This window comes from Oryzias latipes, chromosome 5, assembly GCF_002234675.1.
Source record: "Oryzias latipes chromosome 5, ASM223467v1".
In the NCBI taxonomy this organism is placed as follows: Eukaryota; Metazoa; Chordata; class Actinopteri; order Beloniformes; family Adrianichthyidae; genus Oryzias; species Oryzias latipes.
Genome location: NC_019863.2, coordinates 32556909 through 32584729, shown reverse-complemented (window position 1 = coordinate 32584729; position 27821 = coordinate 32556909). Strand labels below are relative to the sequence as shown.

General features: G+C 45.0%; 3 protein-coding genes across 7 annotated transcripts; 2 read left to right on the top strand and 1 right to left on the bottom strand.

Annotated features, from left to right (window-relative positions):
* The first annotated feature begins 680 nt into the window (after window positions 1-680).
* On the top strand, window positions 681-11069 carry appl1 (adaptor protein, phosphotyrosine interacting with PH domain and leucine zipper 1). Its single transcript, XM_020703631.2, has 22 exons — window positions 681-871; window positions 2099-2197; window positions 2268-2327; window positions 2904-2975; window positions 3067-3154; window positions 3574-3615; window positions 3868-3926; window positions 5111-5257; window positions 5674-5756; window positions 5834-5995; window positions 6520-6708; window positions 6785-6827; window positions 6907-6963; window positions 7106-7197; window positions 7336-7515; window positions 8212-8264; window positions 8761-8935; window positions 9314-9350; window positions 9430-9570; window positions 9648-9698; window positions 9781-9870; window positions 9938-11069. Exons 1-22 carry the CDS (start codon window positions 818-820, stop codon window positions 10088-10090), a joined length of 2127 nt encoding a protein of 708 aa, XP_020559290.1. The 5' UTR covers window positions 681-817; the 3' UTR covers window positions 10091-11069.
* Window positions 11070-11409: 340 nt separating this feature from the next.
* On the bottom strand, window positions 11410-13992 carry arf4 (ADP ribosylation factor 4). Its single transcript, XM_004069320.4, has 6 exons — window positions 13672-13992; window positions 12421-12501; window positions 12238-12347; window positions 12094-12165; window positions 11900-12022; window positions 11410-11822 (listed from the first exon to the last, which is right to left on the bottom strand). Exons 1-6 carry the CDS (start codon window positions 13736-13738, stop codon window positions 11724-11726), a joined length of 552 nt encoding a protein of 183 aa, XP_004069368.1. The 5' UTR covers window positions 13739-13992; the 3' UTR covers window positions 11410-11723.
* Window positions 13993-19994: 6002 nt separating this feature from the next.
* Window positions 19995-27744, top strand: LOC101161631. 5 transcript variants are annotated; one of them, XM_020703626.2, is made up of 8 exons: window positions 19995-20143; window positions 20425-20427; window positions 20703-20888; window positions 21021-21098; window positions 21392-21472; window positions 21663-21943; window positions 26873-27000; window positions 27403-27744. In XM_020703626.2, the coding sequence occupies exons 1-8, from the start codon at window positions 20038-20040 to the stop codon at window positions 27572-27574; spliced, it is 1035 nt and encodes a 344-aa protein (XP_020559285.1). In that variant the 5' UTR covers window positions 19995-20037; the 3' UTR covers window positions 27575-27744. The 5 variants fall into 5 exon arrangements, with proteins under 5 accessions (XP_020559285.1, XP_004069367.1, XP_020559286.1 ...); XM_004069319.4 differs by lacking the exon at window positions 20425-20427 and having other exon boundaries at window positions 27403-27698; XM_020703627.2 differs by lacking the exon at window positions 21021-21098 and having other exon boundaries at window positions 27403-27698.
* The last annotated feature ends 77 nt before the right edge of the window (window positions 27745-27821 follow it).

Genomic DNA, 27821 nt, shown 5'->3' with positions numbered 1-27821 from the left:
CAATAATCATCTCATACTTCATACTGGTAATTGTATAAGAACAGAAAATCAGTAATAGGGTACAATAGCTGATTGCTAAACTTACAGACTCACTTAGCTAAACAGGGCATCCCTGCCCCTAGACGCTCCTTCTCGGTAATATAGACCACAATGCACTGCGTTTGAATGATTTGTCATTTTAAAAATGTATGTAACATTTTTTTTCTCTTTTTTTACAAATCGTCATCATCAAAACACAGTGGATTCATAAACATTATAAAATGCTCATATTTACTGATAATATCATATTTGGTGTGTAAACATGTGTCCGATTACGTCAAAATCCAGGGATCTGGATAGTTTAAGAAGTTATGGATTAGTGAATGGTAGTAACAGAGTAAATTTAGCTACAAATATGACTTTTAAATCACAGTAAAGTTCTCTTTAATGTATTAGTTTGGTTGTAACTGAAACAGAATGCTCGCACAAACACATAAGGGGTGTTTTGAAATAACAAAAAAAAATCACAGACATCAGAATATCATCAGAAACTATTGTACTGTCTCTCAAAAATGCCAGAAAAGTGGCCATTCTGGTTCGTTCGCAGATGTGACAGAACCAAAATGGCGCCGTTTTCCATTTAAACAACAGCCCAATAGAATTCTAGAACGTTGCCACCGTCCAATCAGAATCCAGGAAGAGGCGGGACAGCGGGAAGCGGGAGGAGCTGCTTTGGGGTGTTGTGGAATCGTGAAGCTCGGAAGTGGGAGTTGTCAGGCCGATTTGTTGTCGCTGTGTTCGTGTTTGCCACCGACAGCAGCGCCGGACAGCCGCAGCGATGCCCGGGATAGAGAAGTTGCCCCTGGAGGAGGCGCTGGAGGACAGCCCGCAGGTAGCGGTCAAGCTCGGTTATGCTAGGACTGATGCTAATGCTAACGCTAGCCTCTGACATGGATAGGCGACCTGCTTTTCAAGCTAAGTGGTTCCAGCATAAAGGCTCGATGCTCAGTTTGGAGAAAGTCCTTCTTAAAATAATTTTGAACAGTTGGCTCGATTGTCCGGGAGGGGTGGGGAGCAGGGAGTTCACACCGAGCTGTCCCGCCGGCTATCTTATCGCCGGGGATGTTTTCCAGATCAACTCTTTCTTTGCTGAAGAATAAGAAGTGGGGAACTGTTAGCTTCACCCTTTTAACAGAGCTTATCTTGTCAGAAATGTTCCTTTAAATAAAAAGACCAAACAAAACGTTTCTGCTGCTTCTGGGTCGGTCAGAAACTGCTGGAGGCTGAAGCGTCAATCCCATCATTTTATTGATGTTGCTTTCCTGCAGCGAATCCAGGGCGCAGCACCTGCCGTGACGTAGCAGCAGGGGGCGTGGCTGACACGTCTCCCCCTTCACTGTTAATTTAATTGACTTTAGAATCATTAAACCTCAGTGAACCATGACAAAGTTATGAGGATTGTAATGTTTCACCTGAAGCTGCAGTTTGGAGTTGAGTCAACAAATGTCAACAAACAAATAAATTTACTGAAAAGAAGGTATTCCTCAAAATTTTGAATAAAACCAGCCCCCCTCCTCCTCTGTTGACCACTAAACCCACACAAAGAAAACATGACTGTAATTATGAAAAGTAACTCGTGGCACTAATGTCAGGAAACAGTCAATTTTGAATATTTATACCACAAATGACAAAGCATAGTCAAAATAAATGAAAACATGGCAATTAAGATGTAACTAAAGCATTATATAAGCAGGAAATCCTGCAGAAGTTAGCATTTAGTTCACGTGTTTACTAAAAGACCAAACTCGGGGACAGGAGGACGACATTCTCCTGGTTTGGTGTCAGGTTTCTGACTCTGACCGCAGCTTTTGATCTGAAGAGCTCAAACTAAAGAACAAGTTTGGAGGATCTGATAAAACCTCCCAGAGCTCCTCATATTTCTAAGTGACTTATTGTGTGAATTAGGAGAAGCATGAGTCACGAGCTTTATGGTGGAACTGCTGAGACACGCCTTGAGTTCACAGTAGTGACAGCTAGCAGGTCTGGGTTCCAACAGATGAGGTTTGTGCAATATTCTAATAGAGAAATGTCATTTTTACGTTTGTTTTTTTGCATGCAGACTCGTTCACTGCTGGGAGTGTTTGAGGAGGATACAGCAGCCATCTCCAACTACTGCACTCAGCTGTATCAGGCCATGCAGAGGATTTATGACGCACAGGTACACAAACACGCAGCGGCAGCCATGATGGACGCTCGTGCTCGCAGCTCATTGGATCCTTTGTTTTCAGAATGAACTGAGCGCTGCCACACACCTGACGTCCAGACTGCTGAAGGAGTACGACAAGCAGGTGGAGCTTTCTTCCGCAGGAGCCTTTAGTGGTCCCATGATAAAACCGTCACACAATTTAAAGACTAGGATTTGGGGTTTGTTTGAAGGCAGAAGCAGATAAACAGTCAGCAGGTTATTGAAGCATCACAGAAAACTGAAGTTTCTGTTTTTCATCAAAAATCCTATTATTGAAACTTCTATTTAAACTATGCAGAAAAAAACTGGACAAAAATACAAATACAAACATAATTCTGTAGTTGTTGTTTTCTGTTGTTAACATTTGGACTTTGAAAGAAGATTTAGGTTCAGTTCAGCCGCTGACATTCACAGGCTTCACGCTGGTTGAGTCATTGGCTGCAGTTAAACTTTAGGACAGGCATTATTATAGAAACGGTGAACATGCATCCTGATGCAGCTGCCACCAGTGAAACGCTTCCTGGATCTCTGACACGTCTGCTCTCACGCCTTTTTTCAAGAAGATCTCCATCAAACTTGATGTCTTCTGGTCTTTTGGTTTATTCCCTGACTCCAGTCCCTACTTTGTTCAGTGGTTTGGTGCTCTTCAGCATTTTCTTCCCTCCATGTTGTTCTGCAGAGATTTCCTCTGGGGGGCGACGATGAGGTGATGAGTTCGACTTTGCAGCAGTTTGCAAAAGTCATCGATGAGGTGAGGAAACATCTAAACGGCGCAGAGGATTGCAGCTGAAGTGTGACGTTCTCTGCAGATGCATCCTCTCTCTCCGTCTGTCCCTCTCTAGCTGAGCTCCTGTCACGCCGTCCTGTCCACCCAGCTCGCGGACGCCATGATGTTTCCCATCACTCAGTTTAAGGAGCGAGACCTTAAAGGTAGACAAGGACGCTCCACAGTCTCTTTCACTAAACTGTCCAGCAAATTCAGAAACTATTTGACGATAAAAATAGTTTGGACTCAAACACAAGAGGAACACATGAAACAAGCTCTGGCCAACAGAGGAAGCATTAAAAAAGAGCTGCTGCTCCTCTAACCCTTTCCAAGACCAGACAAGTTTAACCATTTTGAGATTCCCACCTTTTTAGTGTTTATGTCACTTCCTGGTTTTTTTTTGTTTTTTTACCCTTGGAGTCACTGAACCACGTTAGGGTTCACGTCTAATTTTTGGACAGCCCAGAGTTCACATGTTTGATCCCCAGCAGGGTTCAGGCGGGGCTCCACGCCCGCCAACAACCAAAGGAACCCAAACAGCTCAGTGTGATTCTGTCCTAACATTCGGCTCTGTTTCCTCCAGAGCTCCTCACCTTAAAAGAAGTCTTCCAGATCTCCAGTGATGGTAAGTTTTCCTTTCTACCCTGAAGTCATTAAATGTATTTAAGACATGATTAAACATCTGCTGTTTATACAGTAAAGCATTCATAGCAGCTGAATGGTGTCTTGCTTTCATAATTATTGTAACAATAAGAGAAACTCTTCATATTTTGTGTTTAGATTAGGAAAATGAAGTTTGTGGCTTTTTATCTGTGAAGCATAAATTCCACTTTGTTTTAGTTTTTTGGATATAAGTGTTTTTTGTTTCCTTCTGCAGATCACGACACCGCCATCAACCGGTACAGCCGTCTGTCCAAGAGGAGAGACAACGACAAGGTAACCAGCTCTGACGCTGAAACGCTCCTCAAATCAACCTTTGGGTCGATGATGAGAACCTGGGGCTTGAAAAGCTTTCATGAAAACAGGAAGTTTCTCATTTGACTAAAAGATACAAAAGAGCATCTCAACGGTTTAGGGGTTTTTGGTGAGTTTGGATGATTTCGACTCACAGATATTTTTGTCAGAGGTGTGGACTCCAGTCACAAATGATGACTTTAGACTTGACCAAATAGAGAAAGACTTGCAACTGGACTTGGATTTTAACAGCAGTAACTCGTGACTTCACTTGGACTTGAACCTTCTGACTGGAAAAGACTTGTTACTTTCCCCACCAGTCGAAGCTTAAAAAGTTTGGCCCCACGGACCGCTGTCTTTGTGTTTGGGTGCATCTGTGTGTGCTGTCCATCCAACCAATTAGGTCCACATTATTTTGATCCAACGCCATCCAACCCATCAAACTGCAGGACGACCAACGAAGACGAAGTGTCAAACAGGGCGCCGGTTTCTGTTCGCCAAAAGGATTCCTGCGGTTATTACGTTTAGGAATAAAGATGATGAGAAGATAACAGACTGAGGCTCAACGATGGTCAACGTCGTCCATCACTCCAGGTTTGCTCAAAGATCAGTAAATCCTGAATGGAAGCTAACGCTAGCTTAAGGGCTATGTAGCTGCTAGCTGCAGTTAAATCAATGAGACGGAAAACTCGCTGTTGAGACTAAAGTGCAAACATGGTAATCCGGGTTTTATTGAAGAAATGGTTTGGGACTTTTGAAGTGGGATTACATGAGCTAAAGAGGAATATTGTTGATAAAGTTTCTATTACTCTGTTGTTAAAAGGACTTGAAACATTCAACAGTAGGACTTGGACTTGAGACTCGACTCTGGACTTGAGGACAAAGTCTTGTTACTTGCATGTGACTTTCAGATCAATGACTTGATGCCACCTCTGCTCTTTAGCTTCAGTCCGAGTCCTCTGTGGACGTGACGGCGTTTCTCCCTAACAGCTGACGTTCATTTATGGTGGATGGTTTCCTTTCTCCATTAAAGTCCACTTTCACTGAGGCACGACTGCTTTAGCTAAATGTCTGTGGAGCCGGAACGGCATCGGACCGCGTCAGAGCAGAACCGGACCAAGCGGTAACACCTGCTGGTGCGGTCGTGCACCGTCCGTCTGCTACAGGTGCGGGCGGAGGCGGTGGAGGACGTCTACACGTCGCGGAAGAAGCAGCACCAGACCATGATGCACTACTTCTGCTCCCTGAACACGCTGCAGTACAAGAAGAAGACGGCTCTGCTGGAGCCGCTCCTCGGCTACATGCAAGCTCAGGTAGAGGTGCTCGCTCGGGGGGGCGGGGTTCATCTGATGACCTCGCTCTGACGCCACGCATTCGTCTGTGGTGGAGCGTCTAAAGTGACTGCCGCCCGCTGAAGAATGGTTGAGTGTGAAAGAAATTAAGAAGGACTATTTGATGAAGCTTTTTGATGCAAAACCTGATAGAAAGTGGATAAAACATCTGGATCAGCCTTCTAATGAAGTTTTAGTTTGTTCTTAGGAATTCAATGTTTGAAGAAAATGCTATGAATGAGTTCTAAAGGTGAAAAAAGTAACAAATACATGAGTAGAGATGTTCTGAAACATTCTGCTGTTGCATTGGTGTCTCCCTGTTTGGAGGGAGCCTGCCTCCTCCTGCATCCAGCTGTGGTCCGTCCTGCTCCTCATCCCGGATCTGCTGTCCTTTTCAGATCAGTTTTTTCAAGCTGGGCTCCGAAAACCTCAGCCAGCAGTGGGAGGACTTTCTGGGAACCATAGGAACCAGCGTCCAGAAGTAAGTGCGATCTTCCTCTCGGAACACTCCTCCTCCCTGAGACCAAGGTGACGGGCAGTTTGTGCTTTCATGGGCAGCGTGCGGCGGGAAATGGAGGAGGAGGTGGGGCAGATGCAGCAGACCATTCAGCAGATGGAGCGATCATGTGACCCCCTGTATGCGCCCTGTGACCCAGACCCCGCCCACTCACCCGTTTGCCGAAACCTGACCAGGAAGCAGGGCTACCTGTACATCCGCAAGTAAGACGCCGTTCAGCTCGGCTTTCTTTTAGAAGAGCAGGAACCTCTTTGGATTGGTTCTCGCTCGTGTTCTTTCCTTCTGTGTTTAAACTGTTTCCCTTCCAGTCTTTTTTACAATCTTTGTTTCGGTTCTGGTGTCAGCCGTCGACCCAAAACCTCAATTATAAATCCAAAAATAACAAAAACAGGATAACTGTTACATCCGTGCTTTAAGCCTTAGGTTTGATTGGAAAACCTGTTTTACATGAACGAGATTCTACACAAAAAGAGCGTCGTGGATTGGTTTATCAGTTCAGAGCTAGGAATTTCAATTTAGTTATCAATTAACCTGAGATTATGAACCATTATGAATTTAACAAGACATTGGGGGACTTTGGAGAAAAGCCCAAATTCAGCAGAGCGTACCTGTGGTGACCTCAGGCATCAGATACCTGCAGCACGGAGGGGAAAGCTCCTGCCAGAGCTGCAGCTGCGTGTGTCAGCTGGAATCTTGGTTAGTGAGAGAACGCTGGTTCTGTCTTCAGTAAAACGGGCCTGGTGTCGTCGTCCTGGGAGCGTCAGTACTTCTTCACGCAGGGCGGTAACCTCATGCAGCAGGGCCGGGCTGAGGTGGCGGGCGGGTTGGTCACCGATCTGGACAACTGCTCCGTCATGGCCGTCGACAGCGACGACCGCCGCTTCTGCTTCCAAGTCACGTCGTTTGACGGCAAAAAGTGAGCGGACGACTTTTGAAAAGCTTTGCGGGCCGTTCTGCTGCAGGTTTGAGCGTTTCCGTCTGTGTCCCTGCAGAGTGGTGACGCTGCAGGCGGAGAGCAGGAGGGACTGCGAGGAGGTAAGAAGCCGCTCCCTCCTCTGCTCTGTGGTTTTCTGGATGCTTCCTCACGCCCCGTCTCTGCTGCTTCCTCCAACAGTGGGTCGCCACCATCAACAACATCTCCAAGAGGATCTACCTCAGCGAAAACGCAGAGGTCAGAGTTCAGCTGTTTGCCGTCAGGTTGCCTCTGTGAAGCCTGAACTGTGTTCTGAACAGCAGCGGGTCCTCCGGCTGAAGCTCTGATGGGCAGAGCTGACTCTGCTCAGCAATTGTAGAAAAAACTGTTTTTCTGGCAGGAGGTGGCGGCCAGAGTGAACCAAACGGCCCTGGAGGCGGTGACGCCGTCCCCGTCTTTCCAGCAGAGACACGAGAGCATGCGGCCCAGCAGGTGAGACGGGAGGGTTTGTTTAGGGGCAAAACGGGCCTCCGTTGAAGTTCTTTCAACGTTGTGAAAGCTTCAGAGCTGTAGAAAAAACCCATCGGCGGCGACCCGGCCTGACCCACTCACCTGACCTTCTGTCTGCAGTAAAGGGCGCTCAGGCCGGGCGAGCAGCATCAGCTCGGTGGGCTCCGAGCCCTCGCCCGCTCTCTCCGCCCTCTCCTTCGATGCTCTGGTTGCCCCGGAAACGCCCATCCAGTTCGACATCATTTCTCCCGTCAGTGAGGAGAACTCGGGACAGAACAAAGCAGCGGCGCAGGCGGGCAGGTGTGTCACGGAAACCTGTTCTAATTTCTAAAAAAAGGAGGAGGAACACAGCTGCAAAACGAGACGGTTAACTAGGGTTTTATGTGTGAATATGAGTTTACATTTAGTCCAAAAAGTCAGCTAACATCAGTCAAAATAGATCAAAGTCAATAAAATGACCATCTCCTAAACTTCAGGAAAACTCAAGTTTCTCCTGAATCCCTAATTCTTAGATTATGTGAAGAATAAAAGAAAATCCAAAACTGAGGCCAGAAGAATCATTTCATTAGGCTGAAATCCTCCTGATAGTCTGGATTTTATTAATAGATTGAGTTAGAGAGCAGCAAAAATACAGAGATAAAGATTGATTTGTACAGAGCACTACAACTGTTATTGTTGGTGGAGATCATCATTTTTCCATTCTCCTATGAACGAGTTTGAAATCCCATCAGTTAGAGCTTTTGAAGCCAGACTTCCTTCCTGTGATGCAGACCTACGGGTTGCTTTCACTGCATAGTTGCATTCCTTTGTTTTATTTCTTCTCTTGGGTTTCAGTAAAACGCAGCAGCGAATGAAAACTTTTCTCAAAGTACGTTTGCTTCAAACAGAGCAAAGATGTTGAAAAGCGTCTGCATTAGTTCCCGTGTGGCTTAGCGGCGTCAGGGATTCAGGTGAGGTCGTGGTTAATTTTCTGACATACGGTTGGTGCTTTTGCAGGCGGAGCAATCCCTTTGGAGAGTCTGGACAGGACGCCCCAGAGGATCCTGAAGGTACAAGAAGTTCTGTCTGATAAAACACAGGTTGAACATTTTCTTTACAGTTCTAAAACTCCAAGAAGGTCAAATAAATACTTAATTATAAAACTCATGAATACTTTTTTATAAATACCAGTAAGGATGTCCATGATAGAGTGAGGTGGAAAAGGATGATTCGCTGTGGCGACCCCTGATGGGAAAAGCCGAAAGAGAAAGAAGAAGACCAGTAAGGAGAGATTCTAAACTCTCAGGTTTAAAGTAAAGAGAAAGTAGAAATATGGCAAATGTTTATACATGCATGTTTTTTTTCTGATACGTTTTTTTAATCATTAACCTCCTGAATGAGAGAGAAATGATGCAGAAGAAAAACGGAAACGTCTTTTCTGGAATGCAGTGATGGAACTGATTCAAGAGCCGCCCATCTCCGAGTAAAAAAGAGTTTAAGAAGGAATTAAGGGAAGGAGTAGTATTAGAAAGATGACGGTTATATTCTGATGCCTTTGCCATCCAGACTCCATCCTTCATCAGCTCTTCATCGTTCGCTTCCTGGGCTCCATGGAGGTGAGGGCAGCCGAGTCGGCAGACGTCATCTCTGAGACCATGAGGCAGATCCTGGCGGCCAGAGCCATCCACAACATCTTCAGGATGACCGAGTCGCACCTGCTGGTGACCTGCGACTGCCTGAAGTAAGGAGCAGCCCAGAAGCACATCTGAACGCCAGCGGCGTCTTTCCGGTTTCCCTGCTTTATTACAGAAACGCCTTCCAACCACCAACACAGAAGCACTTTCAGAATAAAAGTTCTCCCTAGTGACAGATTAAAAGCATTTTCACATTTTTGCTGAACGATGAAAGATGGGATCTTTGGAAAGGTACGTGATGTAGCCCCGCCCACTTTCACTGTGCTGTGAAAAATGTTGAATCTTCTTCATTTAAAGCTCGGAAAGCAGAATTCCTGCAGATGATCAGCGTCTTTGATCAGGAAACGCGATTCGATCCCTCGGTCACTTTGTTCTCCAGAACCGGGCGGCTGACAATGTGAGGCTTTCCTGTCTTCTGTTTTCAGGCTCATCGATCCTCAGACACAAGTCACTCGCCTCAGGGTAAGACGGCTGTCCTCTGACCGGGGGGGAGGGTCGGCGGGCGGGTCTCCTCACGGCGCTCTCCTCTGTGCCGCCGCAGTTCCCTCTGTGCAGCGTGGTCCAGTCTTCCTCCCATCAGGACAACAAGAGGCTGTTCGGCTTCGTTCTGCAGACGGCGGGGGGCCGGGAGGACAGCCGAGCGGTCTGCTACATCTTTGAGTCCAACAATGACGGCGAGAAGGTGGAGCCCGCTTTCTTCATGGACCTCCTGGGCAGAGGGGCAGGTGTCTGACGCCGTTTTGCTCCTCCTTCTTTCAGATCTGCGACAGCATCGGTCTGGCCAAGCAGATCGCCTTCCACTCGGAGATTGTGAGACCCGGAGCTTGTGTGCATCTTGGCCTGACTCGTGTGTCCGTGTGGTTGATGGTTCTCCCCCCGTGTGGTTGTGCAGGACCGCAGGGCGCTGGAGAAGAGGAAGGAGCAGGACAAGGCCAAGGAGAAGCAGGCGGAGGAGCTCAGCAAGCAGAAGCAGATCGAGAAGGTGGCGTCCAGACGCGTCTGATCCGCCGCCGCCGCCGCCGCCCGCTCACCCTCTGTCTCGCTCACAGGACTTGGAGGAGCAGAGCCGCCTGATCGCCGCGTCCAGCCGTCCCGCCAACCCGCCCGCCGCCGACGGACAGTTCCTCCTGCTCAGCAGCAGCCAATCAGAGGACAGCGACGTGGGGGAGGAGGGGAAGAAGCGGGGTGAGTCGGAGGCCTGAAACACTGGCATGCTGCTGACTCCCGGTGGGGGCTCGGCGGGGGCTGAGACTGCAGCTCAGGAACACCCCCCCCCCCCCCCCCCAACGCTGCTCCCACTGGGCCTGAAGAACCTGAAGATGCAGGAACAAAGTGACATCTTTTATTAGGGGGGGGTGCGTTTTTATGGGGCTCTAATGGGGAGGGGGGGGGCTGACTTTGTTTATAAGAAACAAAAATGAAGAAATGAGCTACGTGTGACGCCATCGACACCTGACAACAGGATGTGACACGCCCACCGGGGGGGGGGGGGTGCTGCTGGGACTTGAAGACGCCTCCCTCCACCTCATCCTTCCCAAAATCGCCTTTTATTTGCAAAAAACACAAACCGGAGCGACAAGTCCCGCCTCCGGGTGTGAAACCCAGCAAACGTATCGCCGTGATGTCATCAAGACGGATGAAAAAGGATCAAATGATGTGTAGCTGACCCACATACAGCACGCTGCCCCAAACAGAACCATGGGGCGGAGCCAAACGGCAGCAGAGACTTCAGATGAGTATTGGGGAGTCTCTGATGACACTTTGGGCTCGTCGTTTTAAAATAAACTGAAAGTTTTTCTGCTCACTAAAGACTAAACGTTTGGGAGAAAAGTGCAGATGTTCCTCCCCCAGAAATCTGGATTTGACCTCCTGAAGAGCACAAGAGATTTTTTAAACCCCCACAACCCCCTCGCCGTGTGTGAAGTCATGAGGCGTTCAAAGACCTCCTCTGGGGGTCTCACCGGTTTTTAGCCGCTTTGCCAAAAATCGTTTGTTTCGTGGCCTTTTCTGGTTTTCTTTTCTTTAATGGTGATCAGCATCTTTTTTTCCTGGGGAGGGATGAGGCTTCCACTGATGGACACACATGGTTCTGAAGGGGCAGAGCGGCACTTGAAAGCCCCCCCAGGACTGAGGAGGAGCTGTAAATATGACTGTTGTGATTGAATAAAGCACTAACTGGTCCTGCTGGACTCTGCCTGCTTATGGGGAGGGTGGGGGGGGGCAAAGGGTCATGGTTCAACTCTGAGATCTCAGCGACATTGGTTTAGTCGAGTTTCCCCCCTTTGGTTTGGCTCTTTTGGGGTGGGGGTACTCACCCCCCAAGCCACATCAGGTGAGAAGCCACACCTTCCCACCTGTTGTAAAAGAAATGGCGGGAAAATCTCCAGGCCGGGAGGATGAAACTGAAATCATTTCCACCAAAATGACCTGAAGCTCCTGAATCCAAGCCTGCTGGCTCAAAAGCTTTTATTTTGAAGGAGGAAGGACAGTCGGTCTGCAGGAGACGACAGACGCCGACAGATTCAGTCAGACAGGCTTTATTACAGTTTTCAGTCCTTCAATAATATACATACATATAATATTTCATTCAAATCTGGATTTACAGGCAGCTCGTGAAGTCCAAAGCGTGTTTGGTGGAGAAACGAGGATCTGAGCGTCCACCGCTGCAGCTTCTGACAGTTCAAAGCTTCCAGGACAGCTGCTCCTCCTTTCTGCCCCTCAGTGGGGCAGGACGAGGGCAGGAGCTCTGCTCGTGGTCCTCCAGGCTCCTCTCCACCGCTGCTCCTCTGGGCGTCTCTCCCAGCAGGGAACCGCGGTCAGCGGTGACGCCGTCCGTCACTGCGGCCTCTGCCGACTCTGGATCTGACTGGAGAGCCAGTCCAGCCCCTCGGCCAGCCCGGCGCCGCTGACGGCGCAGCAGGGCTGGACGTGCCACTGCAGACACAGGAACGCACTCAGAGGTCGTCTCAGTCACGCAGTGACCATCCGCTCCAGCGTCTGCAGACACTTACCGGCTGATGGACCCCCAACAGGCCCAGCCCCTCCGTGATGTCATGGACCGCCGCGGCCCCCGGTAAATCCTGTTTGTTAGCAAAGATGAGAACGGCCGCATCCCTCAGCTCGTGCTCCGCCAGCTGCAGGAGAAAAACGCGTTATGCATCCAACATGACGGCCGGCGGCTCGCTGACCTCAGGAGGTTCTTTACCAAAGCGTGGAAGTCCTCAGCCGCCTCCTTGAACCTCTCGGGGTCGATGCTGTCCACCACAAAGATCAGGCCCTGAGGACGAACGCACAGATGTTACCGCGCTGCTCTGTGGTCCGAGTGGCCGCCTCGCGGCGGGCGCCGTACCTGTGTGTTGACCAGGTAATGCCTCCACAGCAGCCGGATCCTGTTCTGGCCCCCCACGTCCCAGACGGTGAAGCTGATGTTCTTGTACTCCACCGTCTCCACGTTGAAGCCTGCGGAGATCAGAGGACGTTACCGCAGAGCCGATCCCGGACCACGGCGTTCCCGGGAAGCTGTGGGGCTCACCGATGGTTGGGATGGTGGTGACGACCTCCCCCAGCTTCAGCTTGTACAGGATGGTCGTCTTCCCGGCGCCGTCCAGACCCACTGCGGCAGAAACCACAGCATTCACAGCCGATTCCCGTTTGAGGACGGTAAGGTACGGATCCTCAGAACCAAACTTTGACTCTGGATGATCCCAATGGGTTTCAGATTCATGTTTAAATGAAATGAAATGATGATGATGATGATAGCAGCTACAACAGAACCAGGACTCCTTGGGTCACAGCTGGGTCACTCTCTGAATTCTGGTGACTGAACCTTTTACCAGAAAAATGGTGTTTCTGCATCAGATTACTATTTAAACCTCTGAGAAAACGGGTTTCCCACCTCAGACATAAAATCCCCAAAATGATTAACATTTGTCACCATAACAGTGTGTTTTGTTGTGGGGCTGAATATTTTAGCAGAAAGTGTCACATGATGTCTACATTAGCTATATGGAGCTGATGTGATATGATGAGGAAAACAAGAAATGAATCTACATTTCAAAAAACAATAGTTTATTGCTGAAGAAGTTGGACTGAACCAATATTTTCTTTAAAGGGGGGGGGGGGGTTGATAGGCTATTACGGGGTTGTAAAAAACCTAGGGAGACGATTAAATTGTGAAATTTTATAAAGATTCATGTACTTTTCTAATTTCTTTTATTTAAGTGAAACTAAATAAACAAATGTTCATGTTAGCAGAAAACACACGTGGTTATTTATGGTTATTGGATTTTTCTTTTTAAATCAGTTTTGCATTCAGTGAAAAAGTGACTATAATTGGTGGGGACACTCATTTGGCTGACCTCTACACCTCAGCAACCCATGACATTTTTCAAAACATAATTTTTCAAACTATTTTTGTGTGCTATAATGCAGAGACATGTGGATCTTTCCATTTCTTGTTTTAGAATGAATGTTATGGCTTAATTTATACTGTGGCACCGATTTCACTGAGAATCACTCAACTGCTTTGGTCACAGATGGGATCATCTACCAAAGAGGTTTGTTATGGCAGCGGACACACATTCACAGGAAAAAAGGTTTTCAGTCAAACTCTGTTTAAATCCATATAGAACTACAATTCCCAGAGCACCATCCCATCCCTATTTCAAAATAATTTTAAAAAAATCCCCTTTTTTAAACGTATCAAATGTTTTGTGTTTTTTTAATTAAACAAAGCTGCAGATTTCCTGAGGATCTCGCGGTTGTTCAGGTCAGATAGACTCACCCATCAGGATCCTGAAGGGGTCCTTCGAGACGAACCTGGAGAAAATGCTGGAGATGAGGGCGCCCATGCTCGCGTCTGCTCTGCCGGATTGTGAGTGTCCGATCCCCGCGTGTGTCCGTGGATCTGCACCTCCGTGGATTTATAGCGCCGTGGCGGCGCGTCACCCTCCACGCTGTCATTCCGGCGGCTGTCACACAGGTACACGATGGAAGCGGAAAACACGCGATGACAACACAGCCACCGGAACTCCACGAAGAATCCCGAGGATCACACTTCCGCTCTTTCCAAATAAAAGCCACCGCTGCCCATCTACTATAAAATGTTCCAGTGCGAGGGTTTCATTACAAACTTAAAATTACATTTGTTTGCAATGATATTATTATTATTAATAATAATTATTATTAATAATAATATTATATTATTATTAATAATAATAATATTATATTATTATTAATAATAATAATGATGATCAATCGGCATTTTTCGATTGTGATTAAACATCGTCCATTTAAAAAGCTGTTTTTAGAAATAGTTCGGAAAATGCTGCAATTCCACGATCAGCTGCAGAGGTGCTGTGACCTCACCGAGTAATTTGACAAACTTAAATATGTTTTTCTCCACTTTTCTTTAGAAACTTTTCTTTGTAATCGTATTTCTATGGTCTTTTATTTTGTGGGCTTTCTTGGCCTTCTTCCGGTCGCAGAGGAAGCTTCCTGTTGTGTGAAACTGTGATGTGGCTCACTTTCACTTCTGTGCACTTTCACTGAAACATTTTGGAAAGATTGGACTCGTTTCATAACAGTTCATCTAAGTAAAGACAATAAATAAATTATTCTACCAACATTTTGTTTCTGGTATTTTATTCAAGGGAGATTTACCGCTGAGAAATTTAGATAGTTAACTTACTTTATGGCTAAATATTTCATTTACAAGTGTTAATATTCTAACACAAAACATTATTTTATGATTTTCAGTAAGAAAGAATTCTTTATGTAATAGTTGTAGAACAGTTGAAACATGGTCACTTTTAAAACTTTAGTAGAATCCTTTACCTTTATTTTTTTATTCATTTGCCTGTTTTATCTCGCTATTATTATGACCTTTTCTGACATTTTCGTTCATTTTCCTGGCAAACGTAAAACTGTTGTCACAGTGTGGACTGGTAATGTTAGATATTCTGTACGTTACATATTTGTCAATCTTCTTCTTTCTCTTTCGGCTTTTCCCATCAGGGGTCGCCACAGCGAATCATCCTTTTCCACCTCACTCTATCATGAACATCTTCTACCCTAACATTAGCCAACTTCATGTCCTCTGTTAAGACATCCATATATCTCCTCTTTGGCCGTCCTCTTGCCCTCCTGCCAGGCAGCTCCATCTCCAACATCCTTCTACCAATATATCCACTATCCCTCCTCTGAACATGTCCAAACCATCTCAGTCTGGCTTCTCTGACTTTGTCGCTAACACAGGCAACATGAGCCGTCCCTCTGATGTACTCGTTCCTTATCCTGTCTAACCTGGTCACTCCTAAGGAGAACCTCAACATCTTCATCTCTGCTACCTCCATCTCAGCCTCTTGTCTCTGTCTCACTGCTACCGTCTCTAACCCATAGAGCAGAGCTGGTCTCACCACTGTCTTGTACACCTTTCCTTTGAGTCTTGCTGGCACTCTTCTGTCACACAACACTCCTGACACTTTCCTCCAACCGCTCCAACCTGCCTGCACTCGCCTCTTCACCTCTTTTCCACACTCCCCATCACACTGAACTGTTGACCCCAAGTACTTAAACTCCTGCACCTTCTTCACCTCAGCCCCCTGTAACCTAATACTTCTACCTTGATCCCTCTCGTTCAGACACATGTATTCTGTCTTACTACGACTGACCTTCATGCCTCTTCTTTCCAGAGCAAACCTCCACCTCTCTAGCTGTTCCTCCACCTGCTCTCTACTCTCACTGTAAATTACAATGTCATCCGCAAACATCATTGTCCAGGGAGATGCAGGTACGTCATCAGGACCAACGGCCTTTCCGCTCTTCATCCTTTTCAGAGCCTTCCTAACCTCCTCCTTTCCAATCTCTGCTACTTCCTGCTCCACAACAACCACATCTTCCTCCCTTCTTTCCCTGTCATTTTCCACGTTCATCAGCTCCTCAAAATAGTCCTTCCATCTTTTCTGTACACTCTCCTGGGTTGTTAGCACCTTTCCATCTCTGTCCTTAATCACCCTTATCTGTTGCACGTCCTTCCCATCTCTGTCTCTCTGTCTGGCTAGCCTGTACAAGTCCTTCTCTCCTTCCTTTGTGTCTAACCTGTCATATAGCTCATCGTAAGCTTTCTGTTTGGCCTTTGCCACCTCTCTCTTCACTCTACGCTGCGCTTCCTTGTACTCCTGTCTACCTTCCTCAGTCCTTTCTACATCCCACTTCCTTTTAGCCAACCTCTTCCTCTGGACGCAGTCCTGTACTTCCTCATTCCACCACCAAGTCTCTTTACCGTCTTTCCTCTTTCCAGATGACACACCTAGCACCTTCCTACCTGTTTCCCTGATAATCTCTGCTGTAGTTTCCCAGTCATCTGGAAGCTCATCCTGACCACCCAGGACCTGCCTCAACTTCTGCCTAAATTCCTCACAAGTTTCTTCATTCTGTAGCTTCCACCACTTGGTCTTCTTTTCTGTTTTCCCTATCTTCTTCTTCCTGACCTCCAGAGTCATCTTACACACCACCATGCGGTGCTGTCTGGCTACACTCTCTCCTACCACCACTTTGCAGTCATTAACCTCTCTCAAATGACCTCGTCTACATAGGATGTAGTCCACCTGAGTACTCCTACCTCCACTTCTGTATGTCACTCTATGTTCCTCTCTCTTCTGGAAGTAAGTGTTGACTACAGCCATTTCCATCCTCTTCGCAAAGTCCACCACCATCTGTCCCTCCAGATTCCTTTCCTTCACACCAAACCTGCCCATCACCTCCTCATCACCTCTGTTGCCCTCACCAACATGCCCATTAAAGTCTGCTCCAATAACAACTCTCTCTCCTCTGGGGAAACTCTCTATGACCTCATCCAACTCACTCTGTAGCATTGCCACATATGTAAATATATATTTGGAGTTGTCTATTTACTGAAAAAGAAAGAGAAAATTCAGTATTGACTTTCCTGTGTTAACCCTGGTTAATATGGTCCTGGCTATATGTTTATTTCGTTTGGAGTTTATGTTGGATAACAGGGGTATAGAAACTACATGATCAGGAGACTCTGGACTACAAATATGGCTACCTGGGGACTTCCTGGGACCAGGTGGAAGACAAATTAAGAGGAGGTGAAGCGGAAAGACAGAGAGAGTTGACAGCTGCAGGACACGTACATGCAGAGGATTACCGTGACGTCGGAGAGAAGTCCAACCGCATCGGTGGAATTTTCGGGGATTTATTCATGCAATCGGGTGAGACCTCCACATGCTTGGAATGACTGAAAACCATATCAACGGTGGACACAGAGCCGTTAAGCCACGTACGTTCATCCTACGGACGGAACATCGACATCCCGCGGGTCGTTTGGATCTCCGATTTCATATGGAGGGCGGAGGACGCCAAGATAGGCGGTGACTTTGGTGACTTTGTAAATAACGAAATAATATAAAAAAAACTGGGGTGTATTGGGTAAAAAAGCTGGGGAAGCTTGTGTGGGGTTGAATACTTGAGACTGTTTAAAAACACTTGAGTCATATTGGTTGTGGGTTTTTTTTGTTTGTGTTTGTTTGTTGTGTGTAATACTTTGATAAATTGAAGAGTGTTACAACTCCAGAATCTCTCCTTCACTTCTAACTCACAGCCAACCTGTGGCGCATACCCACTGACTACATTCACCATCACCCCTTCAATTTCTAACTTTAGGCTCATCATCCTGTCTGAGACTCTTTTCACCTCTAGAACACTGTTTACAAACTCCCCCTTCAGAATCACTCCTACCCCGTTTCTCTTCCTATCAACACCATGATAGAACAGTTTGTATCCTCCTCCAATACTACGTGCCTTGCTGCCCTTCCACCTTGTCTCCTGCACACACAGTACATCTACCTTCCTTCTCTCCATCATGTCTGCCAGCTCTCTGCCTTTCCCTGTCATTGTGCCAACGTTAAGAGTCCCTATTCTCAAACCTATGTTCCTGCCTTTTCCCTTCTCTCTCTGGCCACGGACCCTTCTGCCTCCCCTCTTTCTTCCACCAACAGTAGTCAAATTTCCACCGACACCCTGTAGGTTAACAGAATCGGTGGCGGTCGTTGTTGACCCGGGCCTCGACCGATCCGGTATGTCTAAAGTGTTGTGGATGATTCGCATGGTTATTTTGGCATTTTTTTACGCCGGATGCCCTTCCTGACGCAACCCTCTCTATTTATCCGGGCTTGGGACCGGCACAGAAGTAACTGGCTTGCAACCCCTGTGGCTAGATTATTTACATATTTGTCAATAAAGGTTATAAAAAATAAATCAGTTTCACTTCGATCTGGATTGTAATAATCATTGCTGTTGTTTTTTAATATTTAGTTAAATGTGTATAAACTTCTAAATATGGACCAGTCGTCCTATAACAACCTAACCTTTACATGTTTTTATCAGCCCACCTCTTGTTTTGGAAGAAAGTCTGTTCTGAATCCTGAAGAAATGGCCTTTAAAAGGGAATAAATCACGTTTTTTTTTAAATCCCGCCTCTCCTTGTATAAACGTGGACACTGGAGTCCGTTGGAATTTGTTTTGATTCAGTGAAACATTTCAGCAGAGTTTATGACAAAGTGTCACCCACTTTATGATCTCCTCTGTTTCATGTTCCAGGAAATCTGTGCTGTTTGGCTATGAGCAGAAAGACCACATGTGAACAAACCCAGACGTGGATCAGACCTGAAACCAGCTGCTGTATGGAAGTGAAACCGGAAGCTCCTCCCAGCAGCTGGTTTCAGGTCTGATCCACGTCTGGGTTTGTTCACATGTGGTCTTTGCAGACTCAAGATACAGAAAGGATTTTGGTTTGCAAATGGTTTAAACTGCAGTGAACAATTGAAAACAGCTTTGGAAAGACCCGTCCATTCAAACTCATTGAATTCTTTTTTTTTTTTTTTTTTTTGGGGGGGGTGTGTCATTGAGTTGCTGGAGCCTATCCCTGCAACTGTTGGGTTCACTTTGGTCAGGCTGCAAACATGTGAGGATTTCCAAAAAGCAGAATTAAAGTTAGCTGACTGATTAAAGAGAAGTAGGAATTTTGCGGTCAGAAGTCTCTGAACCCAAAACCGGACGGAGCAACATGGACGCTTTAGCTCGCCGCCTTTTTTCCCTTTCTTTTTACATTTTTCATCCCTTTTGCTATCTTATGGGGTCCAGATGACCCGATCCTTGTTCTCCCTACCATGACAAAGGTGGATGAAGGTGGAAAGATTTCATGTAATCCATGGACACCAGTGAAGATCACAAATCATTGAAGAACAAAGGTTCAGAGCACTGGCTAGTGGGTCTAGATGACCCAACTCCCAACGTTAAAGTGCCTAGGATAGAACAAGGGTTAAAATTTTGCAGCCATTTAAAAAAAAAAAAAATTTAATGAAACAGTTTGTAGCTGGTTAAAAAAATCATTTTTTAACTTTTTTAAAATTTTTATTTTAGTTTCTATCCAGTTGCAGCTTTTTTGCGTTTGCAACACAATGATTTACATGCGTTGTGTCTCATCTCGCTTTTTTCCCATCTTTGATTTTGCTCACATTAATTTCAGTTTAACATGACAAAGCTGCCATCAAACAGCTGTTGATTGGTCTAGAGCAGGGGTGGGCAATTCCAGGCCTCGAGGGCCGGTGTGTCTGCATGATTTCCAGATAGTCTTGCCCTACTCATGGCTGATTACCTGGTTCAGGTGTGTCCAGCCAATCAGAACATGCCAGAGCAGGGTATGCTGGAAAACATGCAGGAATGCGGCCCTCAGTGCCCACCTCTGGTCTAGAGTCTAACCAATCAGGTGTCTCTGTTTCGTATTGACCGTACTTACAGGCAGACGCGGACTTTGGACTTGGACTTGGTATCGCTTCTGTTCAACCATTCTGGTTCGTTTCTATGAAGTGATATTTATAGGATATACATAAAAGCAAAAAAAAAAGGTTTTGAAAGCAAATATTGAATATTTTCATTTAGTACTTAGAAAGTTTTGTTTCCAACATCTTGGCATAAATATCACTTCATATGAATCATAAGCTCCTCCCACAGCATCAGCTGAGCTGCTCCTGGTTGGAGGAGTTTATGCGGTTCTGCCCCCCCCCCCCCCTTCTGTTTATACAGAAATGAAACCAACAGAGCAGAGACTGCAGTGAATCTGGCTAAGATGAAGATGAAGGAGCCTCTGTGTGTCTCCCTGCTGGCCTTCATCATGTTGGTTGTGACCGACCCGACAGGAGCTGAAGGGAGACCAGAACCATGGAGGAACCCAGGTAGGAACATCAGAACCGGTGGTTCTGCATTCCTTCCAGTTTCCCTCGTGAATCTGTGAGAAGTTCAACTGTCAAAGTTTGGATCTGACAAAAAAGCAAGAAGATAAGAGAATTTAAGGACGCAGTTCTGACACTTTTCTGAAGAGAATCCTCTGCTGTGGCTGGACTTCCACAGCCCGGACCGGACCGGAGACAGGAAGTCATTCCATGTCTGCCAACAAAAGCAGCTGTTCCCTAAAGAGAGAAGTGCAGATCACATTAGAGAACCAAAGCGAAGTGAGGCGGTCTCCAGGGGCCCAGACGGGCCCTCCACCCAGCCCCGACCCCGTCATGCGGAAGAAGAATGAAAACAGACTTCTGTATGACGAAAGCAAAAACAAGAATCAAAAAGAAGAAGTTGTTTGTGAGGACTCAAAGGTGTGCCCCCCCCTTCAGAAGAACTCTTTTAAACTTTTGACCTTTCAGGTTTCAAGTCGTGTTTAGGATCCACGTCAGACACATGGAGGTTTTATAGACCATGAAGGAAGTGAAACCCTCAACCGTCTGTCTCTTCCTCCAGTCTCTGGAACCAATCTGCAGCAGAAGATGTTCACTTTGTCCAGGTACGGTGGGGGGCTCACCCTGTTTGCACCGTACCTGGACCCTCTGGGGTCTACGTCCAACCCGGCCACGTCCTACCACACAGACAGCTCCCGGACCGACCCCACCAGGTACGACGCCTCGACCACAGCTACGCCCACCAGAGGTAGGCTCTCTCACGTCATTGGAGCATCCCAACCGTCTGTTTGGCATGTTTCCTGTGACCCGCAGCGGGAACTTCTGAAATTTAAAGATGGACGCTGTTAAAATGTCATTAACAAAAGACTGTACCACACAGGGTACCCCACCACGACAACAGGGTTCTGGCCGAGGACCACCGGGTACTACCCCTGGACCACAGCTCCGCCCACCAGAGGTAGGCCCTCTCACGTCATTGGAGCATCCCAGCCGTCTGTTTAGCATGTTTCCCGTGAGCCGCAGCAGGAACTTCTCAAATCTGAAGATGGTTGCTGTTAAAATGTCTTTTTTTTCTTATTTATTTACTGAACATTTTCAGATGACAGACATTCCAGCTCAAAGTGTTTACAACCCCTTCAACCTTTCCCCCTCCCATTCTATCGCTCCCACATCCCAATTTACATACCCAGCCAGTGAAATGTCATTTTAATAGAAACTGGACCGTCATTAAGAAAAGGCTCTGCCACACAGGGTACCCCTACACTACAACGACGTTGAGGCCAACCACCACCACCAGGTACTACCCCTGGACCACAGCTCCGCCCAAAGGAGGTGAGCACCTCACACGTCATTGGACCATCCCCACAGTGTTTTCAGCATTTTCTGCTGGGATGTTTCTTCCTCTGTGAAATGCCTTTGGTTCTGTTCAGAGCGTGGGACCCGTCCTCAGATGTGCCGTTTCAGCGGCTTCACAGAACCTTTCTGACCCGGCTGTTTCTGTTTGTTTGGGTTTGAGCTGCAGGCGTGTCTGTGTGTCTGCGCCTCATCACCTCCGACACGAACCCGTCCATCTTCACTCTGAGCCCGTCCAGCACGCCGCTCAGCCTGCAGGTCACAGACGGAGGCTGGTACCTCCTGAGGTTCGGCAGCAACCAACTTAGGCTGCGGCCCAGCGTCCCCATCTGGCCAAACATCGGGCGGGGCATGTGGACCAGCGTCTGCCTCACTGTGGACTTCACAAAGAACGTAGTCCAGATGTTCAGCAACATGAACATGAGCACCAGGAAGCTGCTGATGTACGGGGTAAGAACGAGACGCCGGGTTTCCTCTTCCTTCAGACTGCAGGAGTTCCCTTCCTAAAAAGAGGCTAAAACGGATCCAACTTCTCATATTGTTCTGTGGGCGGGGCAACTGCATGGTTTCCAGTGATGTCATCAGAGTGAAAAATGACCTTTGGGGTTCTCACTACTAAAACCAAAAGGTACTTCCTGTCTGTTTGAACAGCGGTCACTGGAGCCACTTCTGTTTACCAGATAACCACTAAGGGGAAGGCAACCCCGAAAAGAAAAGGACTAATTTACAACAGAAATTCAAGATTGAATTTTGATCGACAGATGACCGTGAAGTCCTTCATCCAGATGAGGATGTCTGGAAGCTGAGTCACAGCATCTGGACTTGCTTCTTCTCTTCTTGAAAGGTTGCAGCTTCTCATAGGTCGGATGGTTCTGGTTCAGCTCCAACCATATTTAAAACCTTAAAGTCAAACCGGATTCTAAAGCGACAGAAATGACCGTCATGTCATTCCATCCTTCTGCTGTGATGTCGGAGCGGGTAAACACGCAGGAAACAAACTCCTGCATAAAGACCCTCACAGAGGGACCCTGAAGACCGCGGGGAGACATCAGGTCTCACAGGGTTTTCTCTGCAAACCAGTCAACGAACTCAGGACTTCTGTAAACCATGACAGACAAACCCATTCTGTTACCATGGAGACAAACATGTAGAGACAAAAATGTAGACAAACACGTAGACAAACATGTAGATACAAACATGTAGAGACAAAAATGTAGAGAAACATGTAGATAAACATGTAGAGATAAACATGTAGAGACAAACGTGTAGAAAAACACGTAGACAAACATGTAGATACAAACATGTAGAGAAAAAAATGTAGAGAAACATGTAGATAAACATGTAGAGATAAACATGTAGAGAAACATGTAGACAAACATGTAAAGAAACATGTAGATACAAACATGTAGAGAAACATGTAGAGAAACATGTAGACAAACATGTAGAGAAACATGTAGACAAACATGTAGAGAAACACGTAGAGACAAACACGTAGAGACAAACACGTAGAGACAAACATGTAGAGAAACATGTAGACAAACATGTAGACAAACATGTAGAGACAAACATGTAGAGAAAAACACGTAGACAAACATGTAGAGAGACATGTAGATAAACATGTAGAGACAAACATGTAGTGAAACATGTAGAGAAACATGTAGACAAACATGTAGAGAATCATGTAGAGACAAACATGTAAAGACAAACATGTAGATACAAACACGTAGAGACAAACATGTAGAGAAACATGTAGAGAAACATGTAGAGAAACATGTAGAGACAAACATGTAGAGAAACATGTAGAGAAACATGTAGAGAAACATGTAGAGAAAAACACGTAGACAAACATGTAGATACAAACATGTAGAGAAACACGTAGAGACAAACACGTAGAGACAAACATGTAGAGAAACATGTAGACAAACATGTAGACAAACATGTAGAGACAAACATGTAGAGAAAAACACGTAGACAAACATGTAGAGAAACATGTAGACAAACATGTAGAGAAACATGTAGAGACAAACATGTAGAGACAAACATGTAGAGAAACATGTAGATACAAACACGTAGAGACAAACATGTAGAGAAACATGTAGAGAAACATGTAGAGAAACATGTAAACAAACATGTAGACAAACATGTAGACAAACATGTAGACAAACATGTAGAGAAACATGTAGAGACAAACATGTAGAGAAACATGTAGACAAACATGTAGACAAACATGTAGAGAAAAACACGTAGACAAACATGTAGATACAAACATGTAGAGAAAAAAATGTAGAGAAACATGTAGATAAACATGTAGAGATAAACATGTAAAGAAACATGTAGACAAACATGTAGAGAAACATGTAGATACAAACATGTAGAGACAAACATGTAGAGAAACATGTAGAGAAACATGTAGACAAACATGTAGAGAAACACGTAGAGACAAACACGTAGAGACAAACATGTAGAGAAACATGTAGCCAAACATGTAGACAAACATGTAGAGACAAACATGTAGAGAAAAACACGTAGACAAACATGTAGAGAGACATGTAGATAAACATGTAGAGACAAACATGTAGTGAAACATGTAGAGAAACATGTAGACAAACATGTAGAGAATCATGTAGAGACAAACATGTAAAGACAAACATGTAGATACAAACACGTAGAGACAAACATGTAGAGAAACATGTAGAGAAACATGTAGAGAAACATGTAGAGACAAACATGTAGAGAAACATGTAGAGAAACATGTAGAGAAACATGTAGAGAAAAACACTTAGACAAACATGTAGATACAAACATGTAGAAACAAAAATGTAGATAAACATGTAGAGACAAACATGTAGAGAAACATGTAGACAAACATGTAGACAAACATGTAGAGACAAACATGTAGAGACAAACATGTAGAGAAACATGTAGACAAACATGTAGAGAAACATGTAGAGACAAACATGTAGAGACAAACATGTAGAGACAAACATGTAGAGACAAACATGTAGAGAAACATGTAGATACAAACACGTAGAGACAAACATGTAGAGAAACATGTAGAGAAACATGTAGAGAAACATGTAGAGAAACATGTAGAGAAACATGTAAACAAACATGTAGAGAGAAACATGTAGAGACAAACATGTAGAGAAACATGTAGAGAAACATGTAGAGAAACATGTAGAGACAAACATGTAGAGAAACATGTAGACAAACATGTAGACAAACATGTAGAGAAAAACACGTAGACAAACATGTAGATACAAACATGTAGAGACAAACATGTAGACAAACACGTAGACAAACACGTAGAGACAAACATGTAGAGACAAACACGTAGACAAACATGTAGATACAAACATGTAGAGAAACATGTAGACAAATACGTAGAGACAAACATGTAGAGACAAACATGTAGACAAACACGTAGAGAAAAACACGTAGACAAACACGTAGAGACAAACACGTAGAGACAAACACGTAGAGACAAACACGTAGAGACAAACATGTAGAGACAAACACGTAGACAAACATGTAGATACAAACATGTAGAGAAACATGTAGACAAATACGTAGAGACAAACATGTAGAGAAACATGTAGAGAAAAACACGTAGACAAACACGTAGACAAACACGTAGAGACAAACACGTAGAGACAAACATGTAGAGACAAACACGTAGACAAACATGTAGAGACAAAAATGTAGGGAGACATGTAGATAAACATGTAGAGACAAACATGTAGAGAAACATGTAGACAAACACGTAGACAAACATGTAGATACAAACATGTAGAGACAAACATGTAGAGAAACATGTAGACAAACATGTAGAGAAACATGTAGAGACAAACATGTAGAGAAACATGTAGATATAAACATGTAGAGAAACATGTAGAGAAACATGTAAACAAACATGTAGAGAGAAACATGTAGAGAGAAACATGTAGAGAAACATGTAGAGAAACATGTAGAGACAAACATGTAGAGAAACATGTAGAGACAAACATGTAGAGAAACATGTAGACAAACATGTAGACAAACATGTAGACAAACATGTAGAGAAAGACACGTAGACAAACATGTAGAGACAAACATGTAGAGACAAACATGTAGAGACAAACATGTAGAGACAAACATGTAGAGACAAACATGTAGAGACAAACATGTAGAGACAAACACGTAGAGACAAACACGTAGAGACAAACACGTAGAGACAAAAATGTAGGGAGACATGTAGATAAACATGTAGAGACAAACATGTAGAGAAACATGTAGACAAACACGTAGACAAACATGTAGATACAAACATGTAGAGACAAACATGTAGAGAAACATGTAGACAAACATGTAGAGAAACATGTAGAGACAAACATGTAGAGAAACATGTAGATATAAACATGTAGAGAAACATGTAGAGAAACATGTAGACAAACATGTAGAGAAACATGTAGAGACAAACATGTAGAGAAACATGTAGATATAAACATGTAGAGAAACATGTAGAGAAACATGTAAACAAACATGTAGAGAGAAACATGTAGAGAGAAACATGTAGAGAAACATGTAGAGAAACATGTAGAGACAAACATGTAGAGAAACATGTAGAGACAAACATGTAGAGAAACATGTAGACAAACATGTAGACAAACATGTAGACAAACATGTAGAGAAAGACACGTAGACAAACATGTAGAGACAAACATGTAGAGACAAACATGTAGAGAAAAACATGTAGAGACAAACATGTAGAGACAAACACGTAGAGACAAACACGTAGAGACAAACACGTAGAGACAAACACGTAGAGACAAACACGTAGAGACAAACATGTAGACAAACATGTAGAGACAAACACGTAGACAAACACGTAGACAAACACGTAGAGACAAACACGTAGAGACAAACATGTAGAGACAAACACGTAGACAAACATGTAGATACAAACATGTAGAGAAACATGTAGACAAATACGTAGAGACAAACACGTAGAGACAAACATGTAGACAAACATGTAGAGACAAACACGTAGAGACAAACATGTAGAGACAAACACGTAGAAACAAACACGTAGAGACAAACATGTAGACAAACACGTAGAGACAAACATGTAGAGACAAACATGTAGAGAAAAACACGTAGAGACAAACATCTGTACTTGGAGGAGAAGCTTCCAGGACTGTTTGTTCCTCAGGAAAAGGAAGTTTGCCTAATTTGGAGAAAAATCTGATCTGAACCAAAGGTTGATGCAAAACTAAGACGGTTCCTCCATTGTTTTCAGAAAAGAAGGAGGAAGAGGAGAGGACGACACAAAGTTCTCCATAAATTCCTGAATTTCAGACAAACATGAACGGTCTGTTGTCTGTGTCTGTGTGTGTTCAGTATCAGTGGTCCGGTGAGCCCGTCATCACTTTCTCAGGTTTTGACGGACAGCTGACAGACGTCCAGGTGTGGGATTATCCGCTCCGCTACAAAGAAGTTCTCTACTACATGAGCCACGGCTACTACGGGTACGACACAAACGTTTGTCACCAACAATGAATCTGATGTAGAAGAAATCACAAATGATGTCACTGAATGATGGATGGAAGCCCAGCTGACCCAAAAGGTCAGAACTTCCACATGAAGAACATCCAGTTACTGTTCTGTGAGTTCAGGAGCGACCAGAGGAGCTTCACCAAAGACAACCTCTTAGTTCTGAAGGTTCATTAATCCTCTGTGAGAAAAGTTCTGGTTCTGTTTTTGGATCAGACCGGGTCAGGTCCAAATCATCTATTAGTTCATCAAAGACATCAAATGTTTGACAGAATGATGAGAAATAAGAAACAGCAGACTTTTCTGCTCAGAAAAGCTTCAGATGTTTAGATGAAGCTGTTTGGGTCCAGAACTCAGATCCACCTTTGTGGTTCCAGGTCGGTCCAGGGCTCCCTGCTGACCTGGTCCAACATCAGGTATTCCCTCCAAGGAAGAAGCCTGCTGGAGAACTCCTATGAGTGGCAGATGAAGCTGCCAATCAGCAAAAAGAGGCGGAATTGGGCCCTGAAGAGGAAGGTCTGGCAGGATTTCAGACAGCCGGTAATCTAATCCCAGAAACAATCACGGCTGGGATTAAGAAACAAGCAAACTGCCGTTCTTCACGGGATTATTTGATTATAATCCGAAAAATGAGGTTTAAATGTCTTCAAGTTCTGAAGTGTTAACGAAAAAATGAGAAGAAAAATCTCTTTTTAAATAAAGATTAATCCTAATCCAAAGGTTTGGAAATGCTGTTTTCTTAGTGGGATTAACATTCGCCTTCATGTTTGATCTGTTTTTGTTTTTCTGAACAAAA